The 27,437-nt window shown below is 42.4% G+C and overlaps 1 protein-coding gene and 1 pseudogene across 1 annotated transcript; one reads left to right on the top strand and one right to left on the bottom strand.

Annotated features, from left to right (window-relative positions):
* Positions 1 to 10,913: 10,913 nt before the first annotated feature.
* LOC105709544 (glyceraldehyde-3-phosphate dehydrogenase-like) lies at positions 10,914 to 12,229 on the bottom strand (annotated as a pseudogene).
* A 2,414-nt stretch (positions 12,230 to 14,643) lies between these two features.
* Positions 14,644 to 15,220, top strand: LOC135269937 (small ribosomal subunit protein eS1-like). The gene has a single exon (XM_064364595.1). It carries the CDS (start codon positions 14,675 to 14,677, stop codon positions 15,218 to 15,220), a length of 546 nt encoding a protein of 181 aa, XP_064220665.1. The 5' UTR covers positions 14,644 to 14,674.
* The last annotated feature ends 12,217 nt before the right edge of the window (positions 15,221 to 27,437 follow it).

Here is a 27,437-nt window from a genome sequence, read left to right as displayed (position 1 = left end):
CAACACCACTGGTATGCATTGCCAACACCCCTACAGCTCCCAACCCGTACCCTCCAGTACCCACCATTTGTACTCTCTGCATGTATGAGTTCCAATTTTGAGACTCCGCATGTAAGTGAGATCATGTGCATTTGTCTCTCTGTGCCTGGCTTATTGCACTTGGCCTAATGTGCTCCAGGTTTACTCATGTCACACGTGGCAGGAGTTTTTTCCTTTTTAATGACTGAAGTTCCTACCACGTACTCCACAGCTCAGGGAGTGGACGAGACTCCGCCTGAGTTCCCCCTCCCGGCAGTAAGCTGAGGCAGGCGTTAGGTCCAATATCTTGCATTGTACTCTCTGACGGTCGATGCATCCAGTATATATACAGAACTCTGATAAATCAACAGTCAAATGATGACCTAATTCAAAACCGAGCACAGAATCTGAATAGACCTTTTGCCGAAGAAAGTACACAAATGGCCCATAGGCATAGGAAAATCCACCCCCCCACTCCACCTTCAGCATTATCAAGTAGGGAAATGCAAATCAAAACCAAATGAGCTATGGCTTCACACTCAGTAGGATGACAAGAATAAAAAAGACAGGCAATAACAGTTGCTGACAAGGATGTGGAGGGATTAGAGTCCTGGTACATTGCTAGTGGGAATATAACAGAGGGCAGCTGGGTTTGAAAGAATCTGGCTGCCCCTCAGTACTAGAAACAGAATTTCCATATGGCCCAGGAGGTCCACTCTTAGGTATCCACAAAAGAGAAATGAAAATCTATGTCCCAACAAAACCTGTACACGAACATACGTGGTATCTTTATTCCTAGCGGTGAAAGGTTGTGAGTGGCGCGGGCGTCCATCGGTTGATGAACGCATGGGTGAAATTTAGTTTCTCCATTCAGGGGAGTATGGCTTGGCAATGAAAAGGGATGAAATACTGATACATGCCATAACACACGTGAGCCTGGAAAACGTGCTGCTGAGGTACGGGACTGCTTCCGAATGCTCTCATTTCCCAAATGGACTGTCCACCAGCATGTCTCCCAGATTTTGGGTTATCTGTTATAGATTTCCATTGTAATTGCTGCCTCCGGCAGCTGCAGTTTTTCTGTTTGCCTTATAAGGTTTTCAGGAAATGCCCAGCATTTTTCCGCCCTGACTTCCCCGTTAGGTCAGAGAGGAGCAGCTTGCTTCTGTCCTTCAGGAAGCCGCTAGACAGGTTAGAACCCATGAAAACCGTGACCTTTGAAAGAGCTCTGCTCCCTCCAGAACCAGGTACCGGGATTCCTCAGAGGGGATGCAGGCTGCTGGGTGCAATGCCAACACTGTATCGGAAAGCAGGTGGAGCAAGGGCAAATGCAAACGCTACAAAGTTGTCCTGTGAGTTTTTCTTTATGGCATCTTTTTTTATTGAGGTAAAATACGCACACCACGACATTTGGCATTTTAACCCTTTTTAGTTTACGTGTCCCTGGCGTGTGAGTACGTTCACATTGTTGTGCAACCCTCACCATTATCCATTTGCACAAGTTTTCATCTGCTCAAAAGAAGCTTGGTACCCCTCCCACCGTAACTCCCTTTCTCCCCTTTCCCACAGTCCCTGGTGATCTCTATTCTGCCTTCTGTCTCCATGCATTTGCCTGTTCTCAGGACCTCACAGAGGTGAAATCTTACAGTCTATGTACTTCGGAGCCCAGTTCATTTTCCCTAGCATAAAACCTTCGAGGTTCATCCATGTTGTTCCACGTTGCAGGGTTTCATTCCTAAAAGCTGCATCATGCTGTTTGTGTATGCCACACCTTCTTAATCCGTTCATCCAGTCATAGACTGCTTTTTTCTTTTTCTCTTTCTCTCTCTCTCTCTTTCTTTCCTTCTTTCTTTCTCTCTTTCCTTCTCTCTCTCTCTTTCTTTTCTTCCTTTTTCTTTCTTTTCCTTTTTTTTGTAGAGACACAGCCTCGCTGTGTCACCTAGGCGGGAATGCAATGGCACAATCTCAGCTCACTGCAACTTCCGAGTCCTGGGTTCAAACTTTTCTCCTGCCTCAGCCTCCTGAGTACCTGGGCCTACAGGTATGCACCACCACACCTGGCTAATTTTTGTCATTTTAGTAGAGACGGGTTTCGCCATGTTGGCCAGGGTGATCTCAAACTCCTAACCTCAAGCCATCCAGGTGTGAACCATGCAGCCCGGCCCAGTTATAGACCTTTAATATGTTTCTCCACTTTGGCTATTGTGAAGAGTGCCGTCAAAATGAGCCAGTTGCAGACAGATACTAGGTGATTCCCCTGAAAGGAGAAATAGAAAATAGCTCACAGAAGTAGAGAGTACAATGGTGGTTACCTACGGCTGAAGGGGGTGGGGGAAACCGGGAGTTGCTCATCAGTGAGTGTAAAGTTTCAGTTATGCCAGAAAAATTAGCTCTGGAGCCTTTCTGGACAAGATTGTGCCCATAGCTAACACTCTCTTGTACACTTAAAGGTCTGTTAAGAGGGTAGATCTCATGTTAAGTGTCTTTGCACAATATTGTAAATGCCACTCTTGGGGCACTCTTCTCTGACTCCTCAAACTAGGTCAGGTCACCGTGTTATGGCAGCCTAGGTGCCTGTTCTTCATATCACACGCCACAGTGAAACACGCGGAAGAGTGTTTGCCACACAGCAAGCACTGAATAGGCTTAGCTGGTAGTACAATTTCAACATAACATTGTGTTGGGTTTTCAACTCTGATTGCATACATCGATTAAAATTTGAGTTGCGTGTGAAACTATTACTTTGTTCATTCATAAAATTAGCTCTGTTCTGGGTGTTAGAGACGTGAACGGGAGACACAAACATAATTTTTGATGAATGAGCATGTCCCCTCCGGGCTATAAGGTAACCACACGAAGGCAGAGACAGACACTGTTTCCCTGCAGGTATGCAGAGAACAGCAGAGAGGCTTTGTTCAGGGTGGGCTGAGGGAGCAGTGCCCCACCCCTTCCAGAAGGCACCTTTGACCACAGTAAACGCACATGCACGGGTGCCCACGCCTGTGTCCAAGGCTCAAAAAGGCCTGATGCCAGGATTTCAAACTGTGCCCATCCCTCCTGTCCCTGTCAGGCCTCTCCTTGGATGTGAGCCCTAGGAGGCAATCTCCCCATTTTACCAGAGTTGCTGTCTGTCCCTGAGCTCAGTGCCTTGCTCCTCAGGAGTCAGGCAGAGCAGCCAGAGCAATCGTCTAGCGTCTCCTGCACTCAGTTTCCAGACAATTTCCCCTGCACTCAGTCTCCAGACAATGGCCATCGTCCACCCCCAACCCCAGTGCTTGAAAACACGCTGAGGAGAGCTGCCCCTACAAGTCAACAGAGCCAGAGACAAAGCACAGGGGCACCCCGGAAGCATCCCCCCACCTTCCCATTCCTCCATTCAAGAAACTTTCCCTTTCTCTAGGAGGTGGGTGGTTCTGCTTTGGTTCTGTCAGATGTCGCACACAGCCAAAGCACGGGAGAAAACGGGACAACTGAAGGGATCCGGTAGCAGCAGCCAAAACTCAAGGGAAACATGATAGGGTGCTACGGTGGGGAGGTGCCTAGTCTGCGTGTCACACTCTTACATAACTTGCCACTTCGGTGCAGTCACATCTGCTCTCCTACCCTGAGTTTTCATCTTTCGAATGTGGTAATAACCCCATACTGTTGAAATCCCATGAGGCTTCAATACCCTAATGGACGTAAAGCGCTGAGCAAACAGCCTGGGCCCAGAGGAAACTTGTACTATTGAAAATTTAAACTTGGCACGTTACGTCATTTTCCTTTATTTTTTCTCTAAAATAGTCCTTCCTTTCACTAATGAACCCCTCCACGAAGCGTCTCTTCTCTCTCCCTCCCTTCCCGGCCGGGCCTCTTGAAGAATGGGTGGGTGCTCTGCCCCCATTCCTCCACCTGTCTCTCACCTGTCAGCCTGCACGTGACCTTCACTCCGGCACCCCCCGCCTTGTCTTCCATTGACTAATATCACCCATGACCTCTGGGTTGCTACATGTAAGGCCAGTCGCCTCACCGGGAGCTGAGACACACCCCCTCCCTCTCTGGGAGCTCGGACACGCCCACCCCCTCACACAGCCTAGCCCTCCCTTAAAGAACGCTGCCAAAATGCAAAAGAAGTCTTGTAAATCTACCCAATAGCATTCGAGTCTTAGCTACCCAATAGCAGTTGAGTCTTGTAAATCTACCCAATAGTATTCAAACCCTGCCTACCTGCCAATAGCAAGCTTGCCTGCTCCCTATAAAACCCCATGTCTGAGAGGAGTTCGTGCGACTTCTCCGGCCCCTCCTGTCAGACCGCAGAACCTTACCCAGGCTGAATAAATTCGCGTTGGATCTTCTTGTGCTGGCCTCAGTTTCTTCATTTTAAACTCGGCAAGAACCCAAGGACCCTTACACTACAGGTAATGAAAATTGTCCAGGCTTCAATTGCATGACTTTCCTCCTTCCTCTGATACCACAGAGCACTGTTTCCTCCTAGAAACACCCTTATCTCTCCAGTCCTGTGCCACTGCTTTCCCGATGTTCTTCTTCCTTTCACCAGAGCTCCCATTCACCTAGCTCCACCATAAGCTCTTCCTCCTCTACCCTAGCGTTGCGGATTTGACTTTCTCTGGGCTTGGTCCTAGGACCACTCATTATAGCTCCATGCTTTTCCTAGGCAACCCCGATCGGAGCCTCACCTCTAACTCACCATCTATAAGTCACCAAGGATATTTCTTTATGAGTCCACACTGTCAGCACACTTCCAGGCTAGAGTGACCAACTCTATGCAGTATATCCGATCGTGTTAAAGACACCTCTGACTCCACAGGACCAAAGACAAATGCGTGCATTCGGTTCCTTTCCAGTGCTGTCATCCCATTCAATGGAATCAGACTCTCTTCAGTGGCACACACCACCAGTTTAGGCATCATGCTTGTCACCCCTTTCTCCCTTACCTGTCGTGTGGTATTCTCGCCAGGACTTAGAGATTTCTCTCCTACATATCCATCAACGTTCTCCCTGTTTTTCCATCTCCACTACCACCATTGTGTCCAAGTTCTCATCATGGGATACTTTGACAATGTGAAGTGTTTCCTAACTGGCCGTTACCCACATTCACTCCAGCCTCTCTCCAATCCAAATGTGCCCAAATGATATTTGCAAGAACAGAGTACCACATACACACGCACACACACCCCGCTCACTCCACCTGGTTACAACCGTAAGAGCTCTTCCGGGCTCTTAGGGTAAAAACCAAAATCTTTAGCATGGCCCAAGTGTTCTGACCTCTCCCTGAGGATCAGGACTAGGGTGCAACAAGAGAGGCACTTGGGATGCAAAATTTAAGGGAATGTTCTCAGCCAGAGTCGTGCCAGTGGAGTGTGGGCATCAGGGAATGGGTGCGTGTTGCAGTTTTGCACCCGTGAGGCCGCTCTTGCTTCATCCCTGCTATCCTTGCCCATCCACCATACTCACAGTAATAACTGCTCACATTCACTCAATGACTGACTGCCACTGGTCATCAGAGTTGATGGTTCTGTGCGCTTTACAGGCACAATGTCACTGAATTCTCACAAGTACTCCGTAAGGTAGCTTTCTCATCATCCCGCAGGATACGAGTAAGGCCCCACAAGGTTCAATTACTTGTCCCCTGTTACAGAGCTACTCATGGAGAGAGCTTGGGGCCAAATGCAGGCCATCTGATTACACAGACCCAGTCGTCAGCCTGAGTGGCACTCAGCCACTTTCCGTCTTTGCCTCCGCATCTCACACCGCTCCCCTATTTGTGGTTTTCACTCCAGTCACATGAAGTTTCTTCCTTTCCTTGGACTGCTTACAGTTATGCTGATCACAAGGCCTTTTTACATGCTGTGCCCTCAGTCAGGACTGAATGGCCACCACTGCTTTTTTTTTTTGAGACGGGATCTCCGTCGCCCAGGTTGGAGTGCTGTGGCTGAGTTTGGCTCACTGCAACCTCCACCTCCTGGGTCCAAGGGATTCTCTCACCTCAGCCTCCAGAGTAGCTGGGTCTACAGGCGCCCGCCACCAGGCCCTGTTAAATATGTTAAACATATTTTTTGTATGTTTTAGTAGCAACAGGGTTTCACCATGTTGGCCAGGCTGGTCTCAAGCTCCTGACCACAAGTGACCTGGCAGCCTCAGCCTCCAAACTGCTAGGAGTACTCTTGTGAGCCACTGTGACTACGGCTTTTTAAGGATGTGCCAATCATCCTTCAGACTTTGGCTCTGCTGCCACTCCATTGGGCCCCACATCAAAGTCCAGGTCAGGGTCCTATTATTATGACCCACATAGAAATGTGCTTCTTATCATTAGGGTGCTGTCATTACAGATCGTACACTCATTAATGTGATGTTTGGTTCATGTGATCTTATCTGCAGACCTGTAAGCAAGAAGAAAGATAGCACCGTGTCTGGTTTTGCTCCCCACTGAATTCCCTGTAACTCACACAGCGCCTGGCACTCGGCAAATATTAGACGCTTATTGTGGAATGAATTATTTAATTAGTTAATGAATTGGAGAAGTTTCATGTAGGGCCACAGGATGAGGAGAACAGTTTTCTAGGCAGAAGGAACTGTATGTGCTACACCATTTATGAGACCTCCGCCCCCATGATCCAGTCACACCTCACCAGGCTCCACCTTCACACTGAGGATTACAATTGAACATGGGATTTGGGTGAGGACATACATCCAAATCATATCATATATAAGGATGTTTAGCTTTTATATTCTCTTTGTAAAAGATATTGCTAGCTTTTTTAACAGGTACATTGCATGTGATATTTTCATGTGTTATTCTGAAACAAATTTTTTTTGAAATTTACCATTCTCAAATTATTCTTGTCTAGTTTCTCTGTCGAGGTTCGCTTAGTAAAACACAATGGGTAGTGTACTTGCTACCTCTGTTCTCTGAAAATGCTGTGCAGTATCAGAGTGATCTCTTACACAAACATTGACAGAACTCATTTATGAAGCCATCTGGGATTAGAGATTTTTTGTCAAAATTATTTGATTACTGATTGCATTATTTTGTATTTACAGTCTAAATCATGTTTTTACATCTTTTCTCAGGTTTCAGTATTTTAAGTATTTTGCCGTTTGTCTGATTCCTCTAAATTTTCAGTTTATTGGCATGATGGTCTCTAGTGATGTGCTCCCCAGTTTTGATTCCTGATATTACCAATTTGTGTGTTTACTCCTTTTATCTTCATAAGTCTCATCCATGATTTATAAGTTTTACAGACTTTTCATTTTTTGCTTTTCGTTTTTGAGACAGAATCTCGCTCTGGTGCCCAGGCTGGAATGCAGTGGTGCAATCTTAGCTCACTGCAACATCTGCTTCTGGAGTAGAAGCAATTTTCCTGTCTCAGCCTCCCGTGTAGCTGGCACAACAGGCACGCACCACCACACCTGGCTAATTTTTGTATTTTTAGTAGGGATGGGATTTCACCATGTTGAACTCCTGTGCTCAAGCGATCCACCCGCCTCAGCCTCTCAAAGAATTGGGATTACAGGAGTGAGCCTCTGCACCTGCCGAGTTTTTACAGACTTTTTTAAAGGACCGGTGAAGCCCTTTGTTAAAACTCTCTATTGTGTGTTTGCCTTCTTTCTCATTTCTTTCTTTATTTGATGATTCTTTGTGTTTATTTTGTTGTTATTTTTGTAATTTCTCTAGATGGATGTGTAAGTCATTTTCAGCTATTCTTCCTTTTCAATTATATGCCTTTAAGAATATACGTTTCCACCTAGGTTAGCTGTATTCCCCAGCTCTATCTGTGATATCTGCATTGCCATCCAGTTTAATGTATTTTATAATTTGCACCCAAGTGATGCAAAATCAGGCTACAAATGACAGCTGACTTACTTATGGTTTATTCCTCCTGACTCAGAAAGTGACAGCCATTGGGGTCTCAGCTAAAAGTGAGGAGGTGGTTTACCAACATCACCACATTTGGTCAGCTCTGAGATACGGCTTTCATCTCTAGCGGCGTCACCAAAACACAGCTTAGTTTTACAGCTGTTCCTTTTCAGGTAGGCATTCTGAGTAAAAGCAGTTTGAAGTCCTAGGCTTCATCTGCAGGTCCTGCCTTTCCTTAAGAGATCCTCACTGTCATCTGAGCACTGTATTTGTTTTTGAATTTTTAAACATGATTTCACCCAGGCTTTTTTCAGTTACTTTCAGCAGGAACATTGGCCCTTATGACCTGCCTCCCATTTACGAGAGTTAAAGCCTGAGATCTTGGTGCAGGTGCAGAGTACAATGTGGAGGACTCAGACCTATCTTATTTGTTATTTACCTAGTTCTATGTTATTAATTGTATCCCTTTGATCTGAGATAGCCTATTTCAAATCCTGTATTGCTAATCTGTGTTCGTCTGTTTTTCCTTGAATCTTCTGTATCTTTTTCTTTAGGAATGTTGGTGACATGTTGCTGGTGCACAGTAATCCTGTGTTCTATCTTCCTTGGAAATTGTACTCTTTTGCAATAAAATGTGCCCGACTTTGTCTGTCTTACTGCATTCTAATCTTAATTCATTCTGATTAGATTTTAAGATTGTGAATCACTTTTTTAAAAAGTTATCTGCACTTGTCTGGAATATCAGCCAGGCTATGTTAGGCTTTCTATGGTAAAAAATGAGCCCAGTAAAATTTTCCTTCATGACTGGCTGTGGCTATGGTCCACCTCATTTTCATTCCAGGATCAAGCTTTCTTTTAGCTTGATCTTAAAGCTAAGCTTTAAGATCTTATAAGCCTAGCTCTTAAAGCCTTTTCTTGGACATAGAAGAAAGAATAACACAAAGTTATTTGAAAGACCTAGGAGGGAATGTATCAGATGTATCACTAAATGTAAATGGCAGAATGCGACCTACTTTTAAAAACTTTTATTTTAGATTACATGTGCTATAGACCAAGGTATGTCACAGGGGCATGCCTGAGTTCAATAGATAAATGCAATACTCCCACTGCTGATGGCCACCTCAGAGATTGGCACTTCATATTTTGAAAAGATTGCAATGTATAATATTTAGTATACTTTGTCTTTTTAAATTAACATTTAAGACTCATTTGCTATAGGTAGGCTTTGGGAATACAGTCTAGAGTTGTTTTGCTTTATAATCCAATCAGAATATAGTACAATACATTTCTGAAAGTGGAGTGTTGAAATCTCCACTCCTTTCAGTTCTAGCAGTTTCTGTTTCATGTAGTCGGAGGCTTTGCTTTTTGCTGCAAGCACGTTTAGGGTTGCTATGACTTCCTAGCTGATTCATCCTTATACCATTATGTAACATCCTACCTGTGTCAATTAATTTTATTGCTCTGAAGAATACATTCTCTAATACTGATATAACCATTCCTGCTTTTAAAAAATTAATTTTAGCATGATACAATTTTCCCATCAACCTACTTATAATCTACCTATGTAGTTGTGTTTGATGTGCATTTTCTTGTAGATGGCATATATTTGGGTTACTTTTTAAAATTAATTCTGCCAAACTTATAGAAGCAAAGAGTAGAATGGTGGTTACCAGAGGCTGGGCATTGGGAGGATTGGCAGATGTTGGTCAAAGTGTAGAAAGTTTCCGTTACACCAGAGAAATAAATTTTTTGATATCTATTGCAGAGCATGGTGAGTACAGTTAACAATAATATTTTGTATATTTCAAATTTGCTTAGACAGTAAACTTCAAATGTTTTCATCACAAAATGACTAATATTTGAAGTGATAGAGGTGCTAATTTGCTTGATGTAATCATTCCACTTGGTATTCATAGCCTATAATATCACTGTATACCCCGTAAATAGATATGATTGTAATTTTTCAATTTATAATTTTAAAAATTAAAAAGTTACAAAAATTAACTAAAACCTCTGTTAATCTCTATCTTTAATTGGTGTATTTAGACAATTTACATTTATTTCATTCGTTTATTATTTTAGACAGTGATTAATGTTTTATTAATGATAACCTACATTCGCACTGTGCACTTCTAAAATTTACATCTAAAGCGTATATTGCATTTACATGCAATGAACAGTCCAAGATAACAAATTCAAGCCATGGCTGCATTAAGAGTGTGGTTTGTTTTAAGTTAAAATGAATATATAATACCATTACCACCCCCTTTCATCATGTACAGTACAAATCTACTCTTCCTCCTTTTAAAAAATATAAAATTGCATTAATAACTGCACTGATTAGCAACACTGACATTTGAAATATATAAAATCTGAGCGATAAACCCAAATATGTTTAGGCACTAACATGTCTACATTTGAATTCACATGTGAACCCTATAGTAATACAGATTACTCTGTGGTCAATAGTGCAAAGATCTAGCTGACTCTGGTCAAGACCGACACAGGCTACTGGCTTTTGATGGGAAGCCACACTTGCCCTGGGCAGAGGGAATTACGTTTCCCCAGTCTTCTTGACTTGTACACCGCAGAAGAACAAGGGATTTTGTTGTTGTTTGCTTTTTTCTTTTCATGTATTCTTATTTTTAGGAGAAAAAAATCTTTGACCCATTTAGGTGAGATTTTTACATTCAAAATACACATAAATAAAACATTCAGCAACCACCTCCTTCTACTCCAACAGTTCAGCCCTCCCTCTTGTGCTATGGGAGTGCAGAACACTGAAGGAAGAAAGCCTAACTAGAAAAAAGTAGTCACAAAAATAAATACACGATTTTTTTTTTTTTAGCACAGGGGACTTTATTGATGGTACACAACAAGGTGGGGCTCCCTAGGCCCCTCCCTCTTCAAGGGGTCTGCATGGAAACTGTGAGGAGGGGCAATTCAGTGTGGTGGGGGACTCAGTGTGGCAGGGACTGCCAGCAGTGAGGGCCTCTCTTCGTCTCGTGCTCTCGCTGAGGCTGGTGGTCGAGGGGTCTTACTCCTTGGATGCCATGTGGGACATGAGGTCCACCACCCTGTTGCTGTAGCCAAATTCATTGTCATACCAGGAAATGAGCTTGACAAAGTGGTTGTTGAGGGCGATGCCAGCCCCAGCATCGAAGGTGGAAGAATGGCTGTTGCTGTTGAAGTCAGAGGACACTACCTGGTGCTCAGTGTAGCCCAGGATGCCCTTGAGGGGGCCCTCCGATGCCTGCTTCACCACCTTCTTGATGTCATCATATTTGGCAGGTTTTTCCAGATGGCAGGTCAGGTCCACCACTGACACATTGGCAGTGAGGACACGGAAGGCCATGCCAGTGAGCTTCCCGTTCAGCTCACGGATGACCTTGCCCACGGCCTTGGCAACGCCAGTAGAGGCAGGGATGGTGTTCTGGAGAGCTGCATGGCCATCACACCACAGTTTCCTGGAGGGGCCATCCACGGTCTTCTGGGTGACAGTGATGGCGTGAACGGTAGTCATGAGTCCTTCCATGATACCAAAATTGTCGTGGATGACCTTGGCCAGGGGCGCTAAGCAGCTAGTGGTGCAGGAGGCATTGCTGATGGTCTTGAGGCTGTTGTCATACTTCTCATGGTTCACGCCCATCACAAACATGGGGGCATCAGCAGAGGGGGCAGAGATGATGACCCTTTTGGCTCCCCCTTGCAAGTGAGCCCCAGCCTTCTCCATGGTGGTGAAGACGCCAGTGGACTCTGCCACGTACTCAGCGCCAGCATCACCCCACTTGATTTTGGAGGTATCTCACTCCTGGAAGATGGTGATGGGATTTCCATTGATGACAAGCTTCCCGTTCTCAGCCTTGACAGTGCCATGGAATTTGCCGTGGGTGGAATCATAGTGGAACATGTAGACCATGTAGTTGAGGTCAACGAAGGGATCATTGATGGCGACAATATCCACTTTACCAGGGTTAAAAGCAGCCCTGGTGACCAGGCGCCCAATACGACCAAATCCGTTGACTCTGACCTTCACCTTCCCCACGGTGTCTCAGGGATGTGGCTGGCGATGGGAGACAAGATGCGGCTGTCTGTCGAACAGGAGGAGCAGAGAACCTAAATACACGATTTTTAAAAATGGACAGCTAAGCTTGTCATGACAGCCTGGAGGCAGTGGGAATTTCATTCCAGGATACTTCATTTTTACATTAAATACTGAAGATGACTGAGTTTATGAATGCTTTGTGGTCAATCAAACGCTTTCAATAAGGGCACTCCTATCTGAAGGATAGGCTGAGTTAACATAACACCACACTCGTGACACTTTAGCCAGTTACCAAGATGTCCCAGCATACTGTCTCCATCACCCTCCAGCTCCTCCAGACAGCACAGTGAATCTTCTCCCTCACCAGGTAGGACGAGAAGACAATGACACCGGCATTATGGAGCTGCACTCTCCTTACCATGGTGGGATTACCCTTCCCCTTCTCAAACGCTCTTTCTTGTTCAGTGGCTAATGTTCTACACCCCTTGTTCTCAGTTTGGGCAAGGAGTAATCCTGAGGCACATATTATATGCCATTCCACATTGTATACATGTACTATAATATCACTTTGCATTCCCCAAATATATACAACTATAGTTTGTGAATTTACCATTTTAAAACTGAAAAAAGGCCAGGCACCATGGTTCACGCCTATATTCTCAGCACTTTGGGAGGTCAAAGAGTGCAGATCACTTGAGCTCAGGAGTTCAAGACCAGCCTGAGCAACATGGCGAAACCCTGTCTCCACCAAAAAATACAAAAGATTAGCCAGGCATGGTGGTGCACGCCTGTGGTCCCAGCTACTTTGAAGACTGAGATGGGAAGATCACTTAAGCCCAGGAAACAGAGGTTGCAGTGAGCCAAGATCATGCCACTGCACTCCAGTCTGAGAGACAGAGGGAGACCCTGTCTCAAAAAATTAATTAATTAACTCTGCCAATATCTGCTTTTAATTGGTGTATTTAGGCAATTTACATGTGAAGTAAATATTGAAATGGTCTGCCATTTTATTATTTGTTTTGTTCCCTGTGTTTCTCATTCCTGTGTTTGTTTGTATTCGATTGATCTACTTGAGTATGTTTTAAAATTCAATTTTCACTCTTCCACAATACTTTTGAGCATATCACTTTGTATCTTTTTTTGAACACACTTTTTCTCAAATTTTTGTGGGTACGTAGTAGGTATATTTATTTGTGGGTTACATGAGATATTTTCATATAGGTGTGTAATACATAATAATCACATCAGGGTTAATGGGATATCCATCACATCAAGCATTAATCCTTTACGTTACAAACAATCCAATTATACTGTTTTACTGATTTTTAAATGTACAATTAAATTATTTTTGACTATGTCACCCTGTTGTGCTCACCTTGTACTTTTTTTTAGTGGTTGCTCTAGGTATTACAATATACATATGTAACCATCATCTTTGTTATTTAATGATTTGGCATGAAGCGTTTGCATTACCTTACTTATGAAGTTTGGATAACCTTACGTATGTTAATACGGCTAGGAGTTAGGCTTTGTTTAAAGTTTGTTGTAGCACTAGGATTCAAAGGCTGCAATTTCCTCCATTGTAGTTGTTTTTGTATCCTGTTTTCACTATGGGCTTCTCTAAGTATTCCTTCTCAGAGAAAGTTTTCTATGTTGCAGCTCTTCCAGCTGTAATTTAATGTTATTTTACTGGTGCCTTGTTGTGTTGGAAAGGTGTGGGCATTCTGTAATATTCCATTTAAATCTCAATGGTTTCTCTGGCTTCTGATCTTCACAAGGGTGTGTTTTTCTTTTTGGAGATAGGATCTCACTCTGTCATCCAGGCTGGAGTGCAGTGGTGCAATCACAGCTCACTGCAACCTCAACCTCCCAGACCCAAGGGATCCTTTCACCTCAGCCCCTCAAGGAGAGTAGCTGGGACTACAGGCGTGTGCTACCATGCCCAGCTAGTTTTTTTTGTATTTTTTGTAGAGACAGGCTTTTGCTATGTTGCCCAGGCTGGTCTCAAACTCCCGGGCTTAAGTGATCCTCCCACCTCAGACTCCCAAAGTGCTAGGATTACAGGCATGAGCCACCACACCCAGTCCGTAACTGTCTTCTTATGTATCTTCATTCACTCCTTAGGTGAGAATGTAAAACTAGAGGCCGCTTGAGTAAGAATATCCTCCCCCATGGCTTTGGACAAGGCTCTGTAAAGTGTTCCCCACACTTGGCCTTTGTTATGGAGTAGGTGTTACTGGAAAGGGATCCCAATCCAGACCACAAGACAGGGTTCCTGTATCTCACGCAAGAAAGAATTAGTGGAGAGTACATATAGTAATAAAGTGAAAGCAAGTGTATTAAAAAAGTAGAGGCCGGGCGCGGTGGCTCATGCCTGTAATCCCAGCACTTCGGGAGGCCGAGGTGGGTGGATCATGAGGTCAAGAGATCAAGACCATCCTGGCCAACATGGTGAAACCCTGTCTCTACTAAAAATACAAAAATTAGCTGGGCGTGGTGGTGTGCGCCTGTAGTCCCAGCTACTCGAGAGGCTGAGGCAGGAGAATTGCTTGAACCCGGGAGGCGGAGGTTGCAGTGAGCCGAGATTGTGCCACTGCACTCCAGCCTGGCACCTGGCGACAGAGTGAGACTCTGTCTCACAAGAAAAAAAAAAAAGGCCTTTTGGCTCTCTGAGTGAGCACCATGGTGGCTGACAAGAACAAGCGTGGTTGATCCATTCTAAGAAAGATTGGTATGATGTGAAAGCACCCGCTATGTTCAATATAAGAAATATTGGAAAGACGCTAGTCACCAGGACCCAAGGAACCAAAATTGCATCTGATGGCCTCAAGGGTCAAGTGTTTGAAGTTAGTCTTGCTGATTTGCAGAACGATGAAGTTGCATTTAGGAAATTCAAGCTGATTACTGAAGATGTTCAGGGTAAAAACTGCCTGACTAATTTCCATGACATGGATCTTACCCATGACAAAATGTGTTCCACGGTCAAAAAATGGCAGACAATGATTGAAGCTCATGTTGATGTCAAGACTACCGATGGTTACTTGCTTCATCTGTTCTGTGTTGGTTTTACTAAAAAACGCAACAATCAGATACGGAAGACCTCTTATGCTCAGCACCAACAGGTCCACCAAATCTGGAAGAAGATGATGGAAATCATGACCCGAGAGGTGCAGACAAATGACCTGAAAGAAGTGGTCAATAAATTGATTCCAGACAGCATTGGTAAAGACATAGAAAAGGCTTGCCAATCTATTTATCCTTTCCATGATGTCTTTGTTAGAAAAGTAAAAATGCTGTAGAAGCCCAAGTTTGAATTGGGAAAACTCATGGAGCTTCATGGTGAAGGCAGTAGTTCCGGAAAAGCCACTGGGGATGAGACAGGTGCTAAAGTTGAACGAGCTGATGGATATGAACCACCAGTCCAAGAATCTGTTTAAAGTTCAGAGTTATAGTAGTGCCAAATAAAAAGTCTTATTTGTAAAAATAAAATAAAATAAAATAAAGAAGGCCTGGCCTGGTGGCTCACGACTGTAATCCCAACCCTTTGGGAAGTTGAGGCAGGTGGACCACCTGAGGTCAGGAGTTTGAGGCCAGCCTGGTCAACATGGCAAAACACCGCCTCTATTAAAAATACAAATAATTAGCTGGGCATGGTGGTAGGCGCCTGTAATCCCAGCTATTTGGGAGACTGAGGCAGGAGAATTACTTGAACCCAGGAGGCGGAGGTTGCAGTGAGCTGAGATCATGCCATTGCACTCCAGTCTGGGTGACAGAACAAGGCTCTGTCTCAGAAAAAAAAAAAAAAGTAAAGAAATAAAAGAATGACTACTCTATAGGCAGAGCAGCCCCAAGGGCTGCTGGTTGCCAGTTTTTATGGCTATTTCATAGTTATATGCTAAACAAGGGGTGGATTATTCATGCCTCCCCCTTTTAGACCATATAGGGTTAACTTCCTGATGTTGTAAGCTGTTAAAACACTGGTGGGAGTGTAGCAGTGAGGACGACCGGACGTCACTCTCATTACCATCCTGGTTTTGGTGAGTTTTAGCCACTTCTTTTCTGCAGCCTGATTCATCAGCAAGGTCTTTATGATCTGTATCTTTTGCCGACCTTCTATCTCATCACACAAAGATTTTAAAGTAGCCAATATTAAAACTACTTGAAGAAGTAATTATGGATTACTGTGAAGTAAATGAAAACAAGAGGATATCTGTCAAGTCATAGAAATTATAGAAAAGAACAAAATGGAAATTACAACTAAAAAATATGAGAAACAAAATTAAAAACCTGCTGGACAGGCTCTACAGTAGAATGGAGATGATGAAAAATATAATCAGTGAACCTGATTATATCTTGTTTTTCTCTGCTTTCAGATTGAGTATATCATATTAATCTGTACATAAGTACTGTACTCATGCAGAGTAATGCAGCATACTGTACTCATATACATTAATCTGTACATTAATCCTTACTCATGTACAGATTAGTAGGATATACTCATTCTGAAAACAGAGAAAAACAAGTAAACAAAAATGAACAGAACTCTGGGATTAAAACAAAAGTTCTAACATTTGAATCACCAGAGCTTCAGGAAGAGAGAGTAAGTATTTGGGGGCTAAAGACAATACTCAAGTATTGCTGAGGAACCAGGGAGCTATTCTGACATGTAACATGCTTGGAATTTCTTTGCAAAGAAATTTCTCAAACAGAGGAATTCTTCACACAGAATAAAACACCCATTCTTCAAACAGAATAAATCTGGACAAAATTAAAAATCAATGACTTTTCAAGATCCCATCAGACAACTGAGTTGTCAGGACAAACCACCATCCTGAAATTTGAGAAGTAGATGAATCCAGAGCATCATAGCTAGGTAGATCACAGCTAAGATGTACTTAACAGGAACAGAAACTGGTTGAACCATAGTTGGTAGAATATTCAAACTGTAATTTTGACAAACAGCTTGAGGTTAAGTGTGAATTAGTATCAGGGTGCTCGCCATGACCACAATCCTGTACCCCAAAAAAAACCCAAACTCCACTGGCAGAAGAGCAGAGCAGTGCAGCAGAGAAGGAGAGATGAGAACAAGCGGCTGAATGTCTAGAGGAAAAGAGGCAACTGAGCATCAGAGACTACGATGGATGTGGCTTGACATCAGATGGCAGGACTTTAGGGAGGAGCTCGGCCGGAGGAGACTAGGCTTCAGGGAAGATCACCTTCGTCCTGCACCATCTCCCTTCTAGCTCCCCTTCCACGGAGAGCCACTTCCATCGCTTAATAAAGTCTCTACATTCACCTTCCTTCAAATCCCTATGACCTGATTCTTCCTGGACACCGTGGAAGAACCGGGGTACCAAGAGGGCAGAGTGTAACAGGCTGTCACCTTGACTCTCCACTGAGCTGGTTAACATTTAGCCATCCACAGACGGCAACTGCTAAAAGAGCATTAATTGTAACACACCCTAGTTGCTGCAGTGGGGCCAGAGCTCAAAAGTGCTCACCCTGGCCCAGCAACCGCTCGCCTATGTGTTATCCCCCTCCTGCAAGGGGTTTGAGCTTGATGGCAGAACAAAACGAGCCATCCCCCGCTTCCGGCCTCCAAACACTTTCATTATGTGCACAATCTGATTGATCTTATGGACGTGGAAGGGGAGGGTGAAGGGGTAGGTAAGATTGCTGGGGAAGAGCACTTGAGATTCTTCTAAGACATGCTAAACTAATGCTCAGAGTTTATCACTGATTGTTATCAGGGTACGGCTGCATCACCTTGTCTGACCACACCCAATGCATCCAGGGGCTTTTATCTCCTGAGCATTGAGGACATGGAGCAATTAAAATCACTCCATATTCCGAGAACCTAGGTAGAGCCTGAAGCGTTCCGTGATTTCTGCCCTACTAGGCTTTTCTCCTCCTCACCAGCTCCCATCTGCAAAGACCCTCCGGATGTGAGCAGAGGTCACCTCCCTTCTCAGAGATCTTTGCACAAGCTCTTTTTACGAGACCCTCATGCAGTCTCCTTGTTGAGAAGGCATTCATGGGACCACAGCAGTGTTGCCTGCTCTGCAACCATCCCGAGGTGTTCCCCGGTGTTACTGCGTTCTCGGATGTTCTTTACCTTAGGCCTCCTGTTGCCGCTTGATTTCTAATTAACTGCACCAATAATACAGTTTAGTTCGGTGTATAAACTTCAGTGTACTCTGAGCCAAGCAAGCTTATAATTATTTTGCTAGAATTAACATAGGTCTCCCCTTAGCCATCTTGACCCACAGTAGCTAATATCTATGGCAACTAATACCAATACCAGCACTGTGTGATGGACACTGTCTGGACTACAGTCATTATCCAGAGACAGAATATAGGTGTCACATATGTTCAAATCATTACATGAAATATGCCTCACGCTGTGCTGAGCAAACAATAGACCTCTTTTCCTTCCTCTGTTGGTGTTTCCCATGGTGATTTGGGGAATCTTCAGAAGTGATTATGACCAGTGGCACAGGGAAAAATAATGCCCCATGAAGTCACCAACCAGAATGCGGATTAAACCATGTGGCCCCTTCTAACTGAACTTCTGTTCTAGTCCCTCATACATAACATGGACATAATGCCAATTTTTGCTTTGTAGAACTGTTGTGAGTACTGAACAATGTAGCAGATAAAAGAAGAAAGTTCCCTGGATACAGTATATGGTTTAGTTACTGTGAGTTTATTCCCTTCTGTCCATATTCAATCCTTGCCCCTGACTCTGTTTTTGATCCTAGGAGTTCTCCTTTCTCACTGGCTTTGTCGATTGCTGGCCCAACAGCCTTTCCCACCAATATCAGGTGGTAAACACACTGATTTTGTTCAAGGAAGCAATATGTACAGTCCTGGGGGGCCCCATCAAGATTCTTCTAATCTTGGCTATCACAATCCCCTTTGTCAAACGATGGTTTTCAACCTCCCCTGCAGCTAGTAGTGGACATGGGACCCAGGTGTGTCCAGTGAGATGTACAGGAAATGTCTGGGAGGCTTCTGTAGAAAAAGATGGTTTCTTAAAAAGATGTCAAAGTAAAGAATGCTGATACTCGGAATGCAACAGAGATGCCTGGAGTCATGCTGTGACAAGCAAGAAGTCTTAGAGACAACTTGTTGAAAATGGCGAAGCAGCATGGAAGTCTTGATGTTTTTGTGGGTCTCTGAGCAGCTGAATCAGGACACGTGTACTTTCAGCCTTCTTATCACAAGAAATTAAAAGAATGAGGCCTTGTCGATCTTTGGCTTTAAACTTTAGCTTAAGCACATTTGAAGGTAGTTTTAGAAATACTAATACTCTGGCCCCATATCCAGAAACTCTGAATTCAGCAGTCTATATTGTGATGGATTTGGACATTTTAAAAAAACAATCTATTATAAACATTGTCAAGCAGATACATGACAAGTTATTATATGATAAGGAACCTACATATAGATCATACTCCACTTCAACAATCATAAACTCTTGGTCAATCTTATTCATATATATCCACTAACTTCCCCCACCCCTCCAGCTTAGCTTCGGGGAAATTCCAGACATCATATCAGTTAATCCATATATACTGCTGAATATATCTGTTAGAGAAAAAGACAATCTAAAAACACTACTTAAAAATAAAATATATTCCATTATCATGCTTAAACAATAATGAATAAGTGCCAAATATCTTCAATATTCATTCGCAGCTAATATTTCCCTTATTGTGTCATAAGCACTAATGTTTTCCTTTGAGTTTTTCAACTCCAGACCGCTTTTAGTCTCACGCATTGTAATTGGTTGTTATGTCTGTTAATCTTTAGTAAAACTCACTCTCTCTGTCTCCCTATCTTTCTTTTGAGAAATGAGTCCTTTATTCTATAATGGCTCCCACATGCTGGGGTTTGCTGATTTCTTTTCATTGACATTGTTTAACACACTCCTGTTTCCTTCCTTTCCTGTGAATTCAGAGTTAGATCTAGAGTCTCCATCATGTTTGGCTTGATAATTTAGCAAAGGTACCTCAGAGGCAGAGTTGCATAAATCCATTAGAGGCACATTCTGAATGGTTGTCTGTCCTTTGCAATGGGAGCGGATATTGATGGTCATTGCCTAAATCACGTGTCATTTGAGGCTTACTATGAGGTCTTTACCTCTATGTATCCTTCTTCATTTGTCAGATGGAAGTCTTCTCTGATAAGAAACTTCTCTGATCCCCTACTTGGTTATCAAGTATTATAGCTTATATGACAAACACAGTTAATTGTTTCAATTTTGCCTCAGTTTACCTAATTTCAAAATAATGAATTTGTTCCCTAGCATCTAATATTTTTAGTCATTTTTTTATTTGACATTTTTCTTTATTTTTAATAGCCTAATAAAAATTGTAATGTGTACAACATGCTGTTTTAATTATGTATTCATTGTAGACTGGCTAAATTGGGCTAATTAACATATGAATTTCCTCACTGCTTATCTTTTTTTTTTTTTTAATACGGAGTCTCACTCTGTCACCCACGCTGGAGTGCAGTGGCACTATCTCAGCTCACCGCAACCTCTGCCTCCTGGGTTCAAGTGATTCTCTTACCTCAGCCTCCTGAGTAGCTGGGACTACAGGCGCACGCCAAGCCTGGCTAATTTTTGTATTTTTAGTAGAGACAGGGTTTCACTATGTTGTCCAGGCTTGTCTTGAACTCCTGACCTCATGATCCACCTGCCTCGGCCTCCCAAAGTGCTGGGATTACAGGTGTGGGCCACCACGCCCGACCTATATTCTCTCAGCAATTGTCAAGACCTAGAATTTTATCATGGAGGAAATGATATTTTCTTTTAGAGCTAACTGTGCAGTCAAAATGTACTTGTATTTGAATGTATGTCAGTTATTATTTTATGGACACTAACATTTTCCCCACGTGATGCAAACTTCCCATCTGAATCTGCCTACTAGAACACAGGGGCAGTCACAAAGCAGGTGCTTAGTAAATGTGTGCTCAAAGTATGTCGAATGACTTAGTGAGGTATATTGACATCATACTTGATTGTTTTATTATAACATTACTGTTCCCGTCCTTCCATCACACGTTTAAAACTGTCATTACTTCTTTTCTGTCTCCGGCGTTATTCAAGTATTACTGCATTTGGAGACAGAAAAACTACGACTCACTCTCATTTACTGGATCTTCCTACTTATTAGGGAACAAGTGATCTCAACTAGGCTCATAGATTTAATTATCTTTTGGCTTGCAAAATTCATTTCTTCACATTATCATTAATTCTCATTCACGCTGTTTGCTCTACGCTAGTCTGTGTAGTCATCTACTATTACGCTACTTCCTACAGTCTTGCCCACCTCAAATTTGCTCGTTCCCTAACACACTTCCTCTTTACTGTAGTACCAGCGCTCCTATGGTTGTAATCTGTCAATGAATCACCAAGTTCCTCTCCTCTGCTTCTTAATCTCTATGTTTTTTATTTTTTATTATGGATGTGCATTTTGAGGACTAATGAGTGTTTGGGTCTTGGCCACATCAAAGAACCTTTTGTGACCAGCCTTTTTTTCCTCAAACATCAATTTTCTGATTCCTAACATGGAGCTAAAAGCTTGCTCGCCTGTGTTATTGCATGCAAATTCTGGGATGTGCAAGATATATGTTCACACGTTTACTTGGTGACTTAGTCCATGAATGCTACTATAACAAAATACCTGAGACCACATAATTTATAAAGAGCAAAAATTTGTTTTTCACAATGCTGGAAGCTGGAAGTCCAAGATCAAGGTGTGGGCATTGCAAGAATTGGGGACTGCCTCAGAATGGATGGTATGGTTTGGCTCTGTATGCCTACCCAAATCTCACCTTGAATTGTAATAATCCCCATGTGCTGTGGGAGTGACCCCGTGGGAGGTAATTGAATCATGAGGTGGGATTTTACCATGCTCTTCTCATGATGGTGAATAAATCTCACGAGATCTGATGATTTTATAAAGGGCAGTTTTCCTACACATGTTCTCTCTCTTGCCTATTGCCATGTAAGATGTGAATAATTACCACAGTCATACAGCACAATTGCTTCTCAAGGAGAGCTGCCACCTCTTTCACAGTTGGAGAGTTGAGGAATCAGGAGGCTTCCACTACAACTGCAAGTTCCTGGTGTACAGTACCTTAGTTATCTTCCCAGAAACAGGAAACTCCACCAGAACTGTTGGCTCAAGGGAGATACATTTCCCAGCTAGATCTATACCTCCCAGTTATGCCTGCCTTACCTGACATCACTCTGCACTTAGACTGGCTCTAAATGAAATCTGTCTAGGGAGCATCATATTGACAGAAGGTAAAATGCATTTGGAATCCTAGCAGCAAAACTCTAGGAAATGGAGGCTTAAGCTTTTTAGCCTTTTCAGTACTGAGAAGCATATTTGTGAATGGGGCTGCCACATATGCCAAGAGAACCAATATAAGGCACAGTGTTCTTAACTCTATGTTTACTAGCTCCTTAATATTTTTCTGATATCCTCCTTTCGGCCCACCATATACCACTCTTAGTTAAACCTGGATGAAACTTAAGACTCTGCTTGTGGGCCGGGCACGGTGGCTCACGCCTATAATCCCAGCACTTTGGGAGGCCGAGGCAGGTAGATCACGAGGTCAAGAGATCGAGACCATCCTGGTCAACAAGGTGAAACCCCGTCTCTACTAAAAAATACAAAAATTAGCTGGGCATGGTGGCGCACGCCTGTAGTCCCAGCTACTCGGGAGACTGAGGCAGGAGAATTGCTTGAACCCAGGAGGCGGAGGTTGCGGTGAGCCGAGATCGTGCCATTGCACTCCAACCTGGGTAACAAGAGCGAAACTCCGTCTCAAAAAAAAAAAGAACTCTGTTTGTGCCCTAGGTTGCCCAATGATGCTAGATGTAAGATGGGGAAAGAGAGGAATCTCATAACCTAAAGTATTATGTGCTCCAGTCTGGTGCTGCTTTTGTTTACCTAAATTCTTTTTTTTTTTTTTTTTTGAGATGGAGTTTCTCTCTGTGGCCAGGCTGGAGTGCAGTAGCGTGATCTCGGCTCACTTCAACCTCCGTCTCCTGGGTTTAAGCAATTCTCCTACCTCAGCCTCCCAAGTAGTTGGGACTACATGTGCCTGCCACCATGCCCAGCTAATTTTTGTACTTTTAGTAGAGATGGGGTTTCACCATGTTGGCCAGGATGGTCTCGATCTCTTGACCTCGTGATCCGCCTGCCTTGGCCTCCCAAAGTGCTGGGGTTACAGGTGTGGGCCACTGCGCCCGGCCTTGTTCACCTAATTTCTTTAAAAAATAATTGTATTACTACCAAATCAGCTACCTCCCCAATACCATAAGAGCCTATTGTAACTCTTCCCCTATTCACAATTTTTCTTATTGCAGTCTTCCCTCACAATTTCCAATCTCCTACTTCAGGAAGGAAGCACAAATCCTCATGAAAGAACTACACTGAATTATCCTTTCTCTCTTAAATTTGTTATATTTCCATTCTTTCCAGATGATCTTAAGATTTTACCTTCTCCCTCTATTTGTGATTTAACCCTGGCAAATCTCCCCATTCCTTTCTTTATATATATAATAGATGATACAAGCCAGTGTGGTCTTAGAATCATGTTTTCTGTGTTTGAACTCCAAGTCCACTCTTTATTAGCTATGCAACCTTGAGTAATTCCCCTGGCCTCTCTGAATGTTATTTTCTTATCTGTAAAAGAGAGTGATAAGACTACCTTCTTCACAAGATGGTAGGGAAAATTAAATGAGAGAATCCATATAACATAACTGAAATATGACCTACACTTAGGAAGCACTCAATGAAAGTGACTATCAGATAGATGCAATTCAAGTATGAAATACAGGCAGAGAATACAGAGAGCATTTATGCAAAGAAAAAATGTTTATTTTAAATTATATTGATGGCGATAGTACTGAGACTACTATATGTAAGGTAAGATAATCAAATGAGTAATTACTTTATGTTTTAATTCTATCTATCTTTCCATGTTATCATTGAGAACCAGTATTTCTGGTTTGGCAGAAATTTGTAAAATTGGCCTGGTACATCTTGTCGCACCATATAATAAGAAAACCATCAAGGACTACTAGCATAGTCTCAAAAGCCTTCAGAACTCAACCTGAAGAGGCATCCAGTGACAAATGATCATCAATAAGTATAGTCAGTAAAATTTTTCAAAGTGACTCAAATATATGTAAATCCAATAATTCATAATTATTCCCTTTAAAATCCTTATTTTGTCATCTGTGAAAGATTCTAGGGAACCAACTCATTATTTTTGAAAACTCCTAAATAGCACAAAAGAGCCGGGCGCGGTGGCTCACGCCTGTAATCCCAGCACTTTGGGAGGCCGAGGCAGGTGGATCACGAGGTCAAGAGATCGAGACCATCCTGGTCAACATGGTGAAACCCCGTCTCTACTAAAAATACAAAAAATTAGCTGGGCATGGTGGTGGGTGCCTGTAATCCCAGCTACTCAGGAGGCTGAGGCAGGAGAATTGCCTGAACCCAGGAGGCGGAGGTTGCGGTGAGCTGAGATCGCGCCATTGCACTCCAGCCTGGGTAACAAGAGCGAAACTCCATCTCAAAAAAAAAAAAAAAAAAAAAATAGCACAAAAGAATCAAACACTTTTCCTGCATTTCCTTTACAATCTATATCTCAAAGTAACAGAATTACTGAAAGAAAGTTTTTGGAGCAGCACTCCAGTTAATAAAATAATAAAATAAACAAAGAATGACAGAAGTACAATATTGCAATTTTACAACCTCTAATGATATGTTTCTACACAAGTATCAATGATTGTGGCTAACTGTAAAAAGAGTCACAACCCAACCTCATGTGCCTCTTGATGGAAATAATCAAAATTCCCTTGAAATATTCTTGTCAAAAAATTTTGCCTGAGGTTGGGTGCGGTGGCTCATGCTTGTAATCCCAGCACTTTGGGAGGCTGAGACAGGTGGATCACCTGACGTCAGGAGTTCGAAACCAGTCTGGGAAACATGGTGAAACCCTGTCTAAAAAAAAAATAAAAATTTTTAAAGAAAAAATTTGTATCCGAATCTGGTCAAGCTAAAAGATTTAATTATTGATAAACTGGAAATACAGAGAACAAAGGAACATTGTAAACTCTACCATAGCGATACAGTCAGCAAAGCTGAGAATGAAAAGAAAAGGATGTGAAGGAGCTCTTCAAGGAGAAGTACAAACCACTGCTCAAGGAAATAAGAGAGGGAACTAACAGATGGAAAAACATTCCATGCTCATGGTTAGGAAGAATCAATATCGTGAAAATGGCCATACCACCCAAAGTAATTTATAGGTTCAATGCTATCCCCATCAAGCTATCATCGACTTTCTTCACATAATTGAAAAAAAAACCTTAAATTTCATATGGAATCAAAAAAGAGCCTGCATAGCCAAGAAAATCTTAAGCAAAAAAAAAAAAAAAAAAAAAAAAAAACAAAGCTGGAGGTGTCAGTCTACCTGACTTCAAACTATATTACAAGGCTACTGTAATCAAAACAGCATGGAACTGGTACCAAAACAGAGATATAGAACAATGAAACAGAACAGAGGCCTCAGAAGGAACGCCACACAACTACCCACCATCTGATCTTTGACAAACCTGGCAAAAACAAGCAATATGGAAAGGATTCCCTAATTAATGAATGGCATTGGGAAAACTGGCTAGCCATGTGCAGAAAGCTGAAACTGGACCCCTTCCTTACACCTTATACAAAAATTAACTCCAGATGGATTAAAGATTTAAACATAAGACCTAACACCATAAAAACTCTAGAAGAAAACTTAAGCACTACTGTTCAAGACATATGCATGGGCAAGGACTTCATGACCAAATCACCAAAAGCAAAGGCAACAAAAGCCAAAATAGACAAATGGGATCTAATTAAACTTAACAGCTTCTGTACAGCAAAAGAAACTAACAATAGAGAGAACCGGCAACCAACAGAATGGGAAAAAATTTTGCAATCTACCTATCTGCCAGTGGGCTAATATCCAGAATCTACAGAGAACTTAAACAAATTTACAAGAAAAAAACAAACACCCCATCAAAAAGTAGGCAAGCAACTTGAACAGATACTTTTCAAAAGAAGACATTTATGCAGCCAATAAACATATGAAAAAAAACTTATCATCACTGGTCATTAGAGAAATGCAAATCAAAACCACATTGAGATACCACCTCAGACCAGTTAGAATGGCGATCATTAAAAAATCAGGAGATAACGGATGCTGGAGAGGATGTGGAGAAAAAGGAGCGCTCCTACACTGTTGGTGGGAGTGTAAATTAATTCAACCATTGTGGAAGACAATGCGGCGATTCCTCAAGGATCTAGAAATATAAAGAGCATTTGACCCAGCATTACTGGGTATATACCCAAAGGATCATAAATCATTCTGTTATAAAGACACATGCACACGTATGTTCATTGTGGCACTGTTCACAATAGCAAAGAGTTGGAACCAACCCAAATGCCCATCAATAATAGATTCGATAAAGAAAATGTGGTACATATACACCATGAAATACTATGCAGCCATAAAAAAGATGAGTTCATGTCCTTTGTAACAACATAAATAAAACTGGAAACCATCATTCTCAACAAACTGACACAAGAACAGAAAACCAAACACTGCATGTTCTCACTCATAAAGGGGTGTTGAACAACGAGAACATACGGACACAGGGAGGGGAATATCACACACCAGGGCCTGGGAGGTGGGAGGCTAGGGGAGAAATAGCAGGAGGTGGGGGGATTGGGGAGGGATAGCATTAGGAGAAATACCTAATGTAGATGATGGGGTGATGAATGCAGCAAACCACCACCATGGCACGTGCATACCTATGTAACAAACCTGCAAGATCTGCACATGTACCCCTGAACTTAAAGTATAATTTAAAAAAAAAAGAAAAAAAAGCCTCTACTGGTCACATCATCCACTTTCCTCAATAAATAAATGACATGAAAATGGGGAGGATAAATTAGGTACTCACAGATTAAAAGAGACTTAAAAGAAATATCAAAAAAGGCAAATTGAGCTGTAGTGTCTGAGTATACACATTTGTGTAATAAAACTATACAGAAAATTGTATAGGTTATTACAGTAAATGTCACAATAGAAGTTACATTGAGAGGTGGAGGAAGTCATTTGTGATTGAACAGGGAAGAGGTAGGCCTTCTGGGTTGGCTGGTAAATTTCTATTAACTTAGATGGTTGTTACAAGTGTGTTTCCTTTCTCATAAGTCAATAAGCTATAATTTTTTAATATGACTCTCTGTGTTTGTGCTATATTTTAGAATTAAAAGTATTTTTAAAGGAAGAAAAAGATTGAATTAAACAATGGTTAGATGTTACCTACACTCTTTTTTAAAGCCTTTGATGAGGAAAATTGTCTCATTTACTGATGAACTCTTAGGCAGAGAGACTGGAGACAAGTGTCTCATCACACAAACCAAAAGATTTTTGTCC

Source organism: Aotus nancymaae, unplaced genomic scaffold (assembly GCF_030222135.1).
Source record: "Aotus nancymaae isolate 86718 unplaced genomic scaffold, 86718_ANA_hifiasm-v0.15.2.pri h1tg000058l, whole genome shotgun sequence".
In the NCBI taxonomy this organism is placed as follows: domain Eukaryota; kingdom Metazoa; phylum Chordata; class Mammalia; order Primates; family Aotidae; genus Aotus; species Aotus nancymaae.
This window is presented reverse-complemented; position numbering and strand designations above follow the sequence as displayed.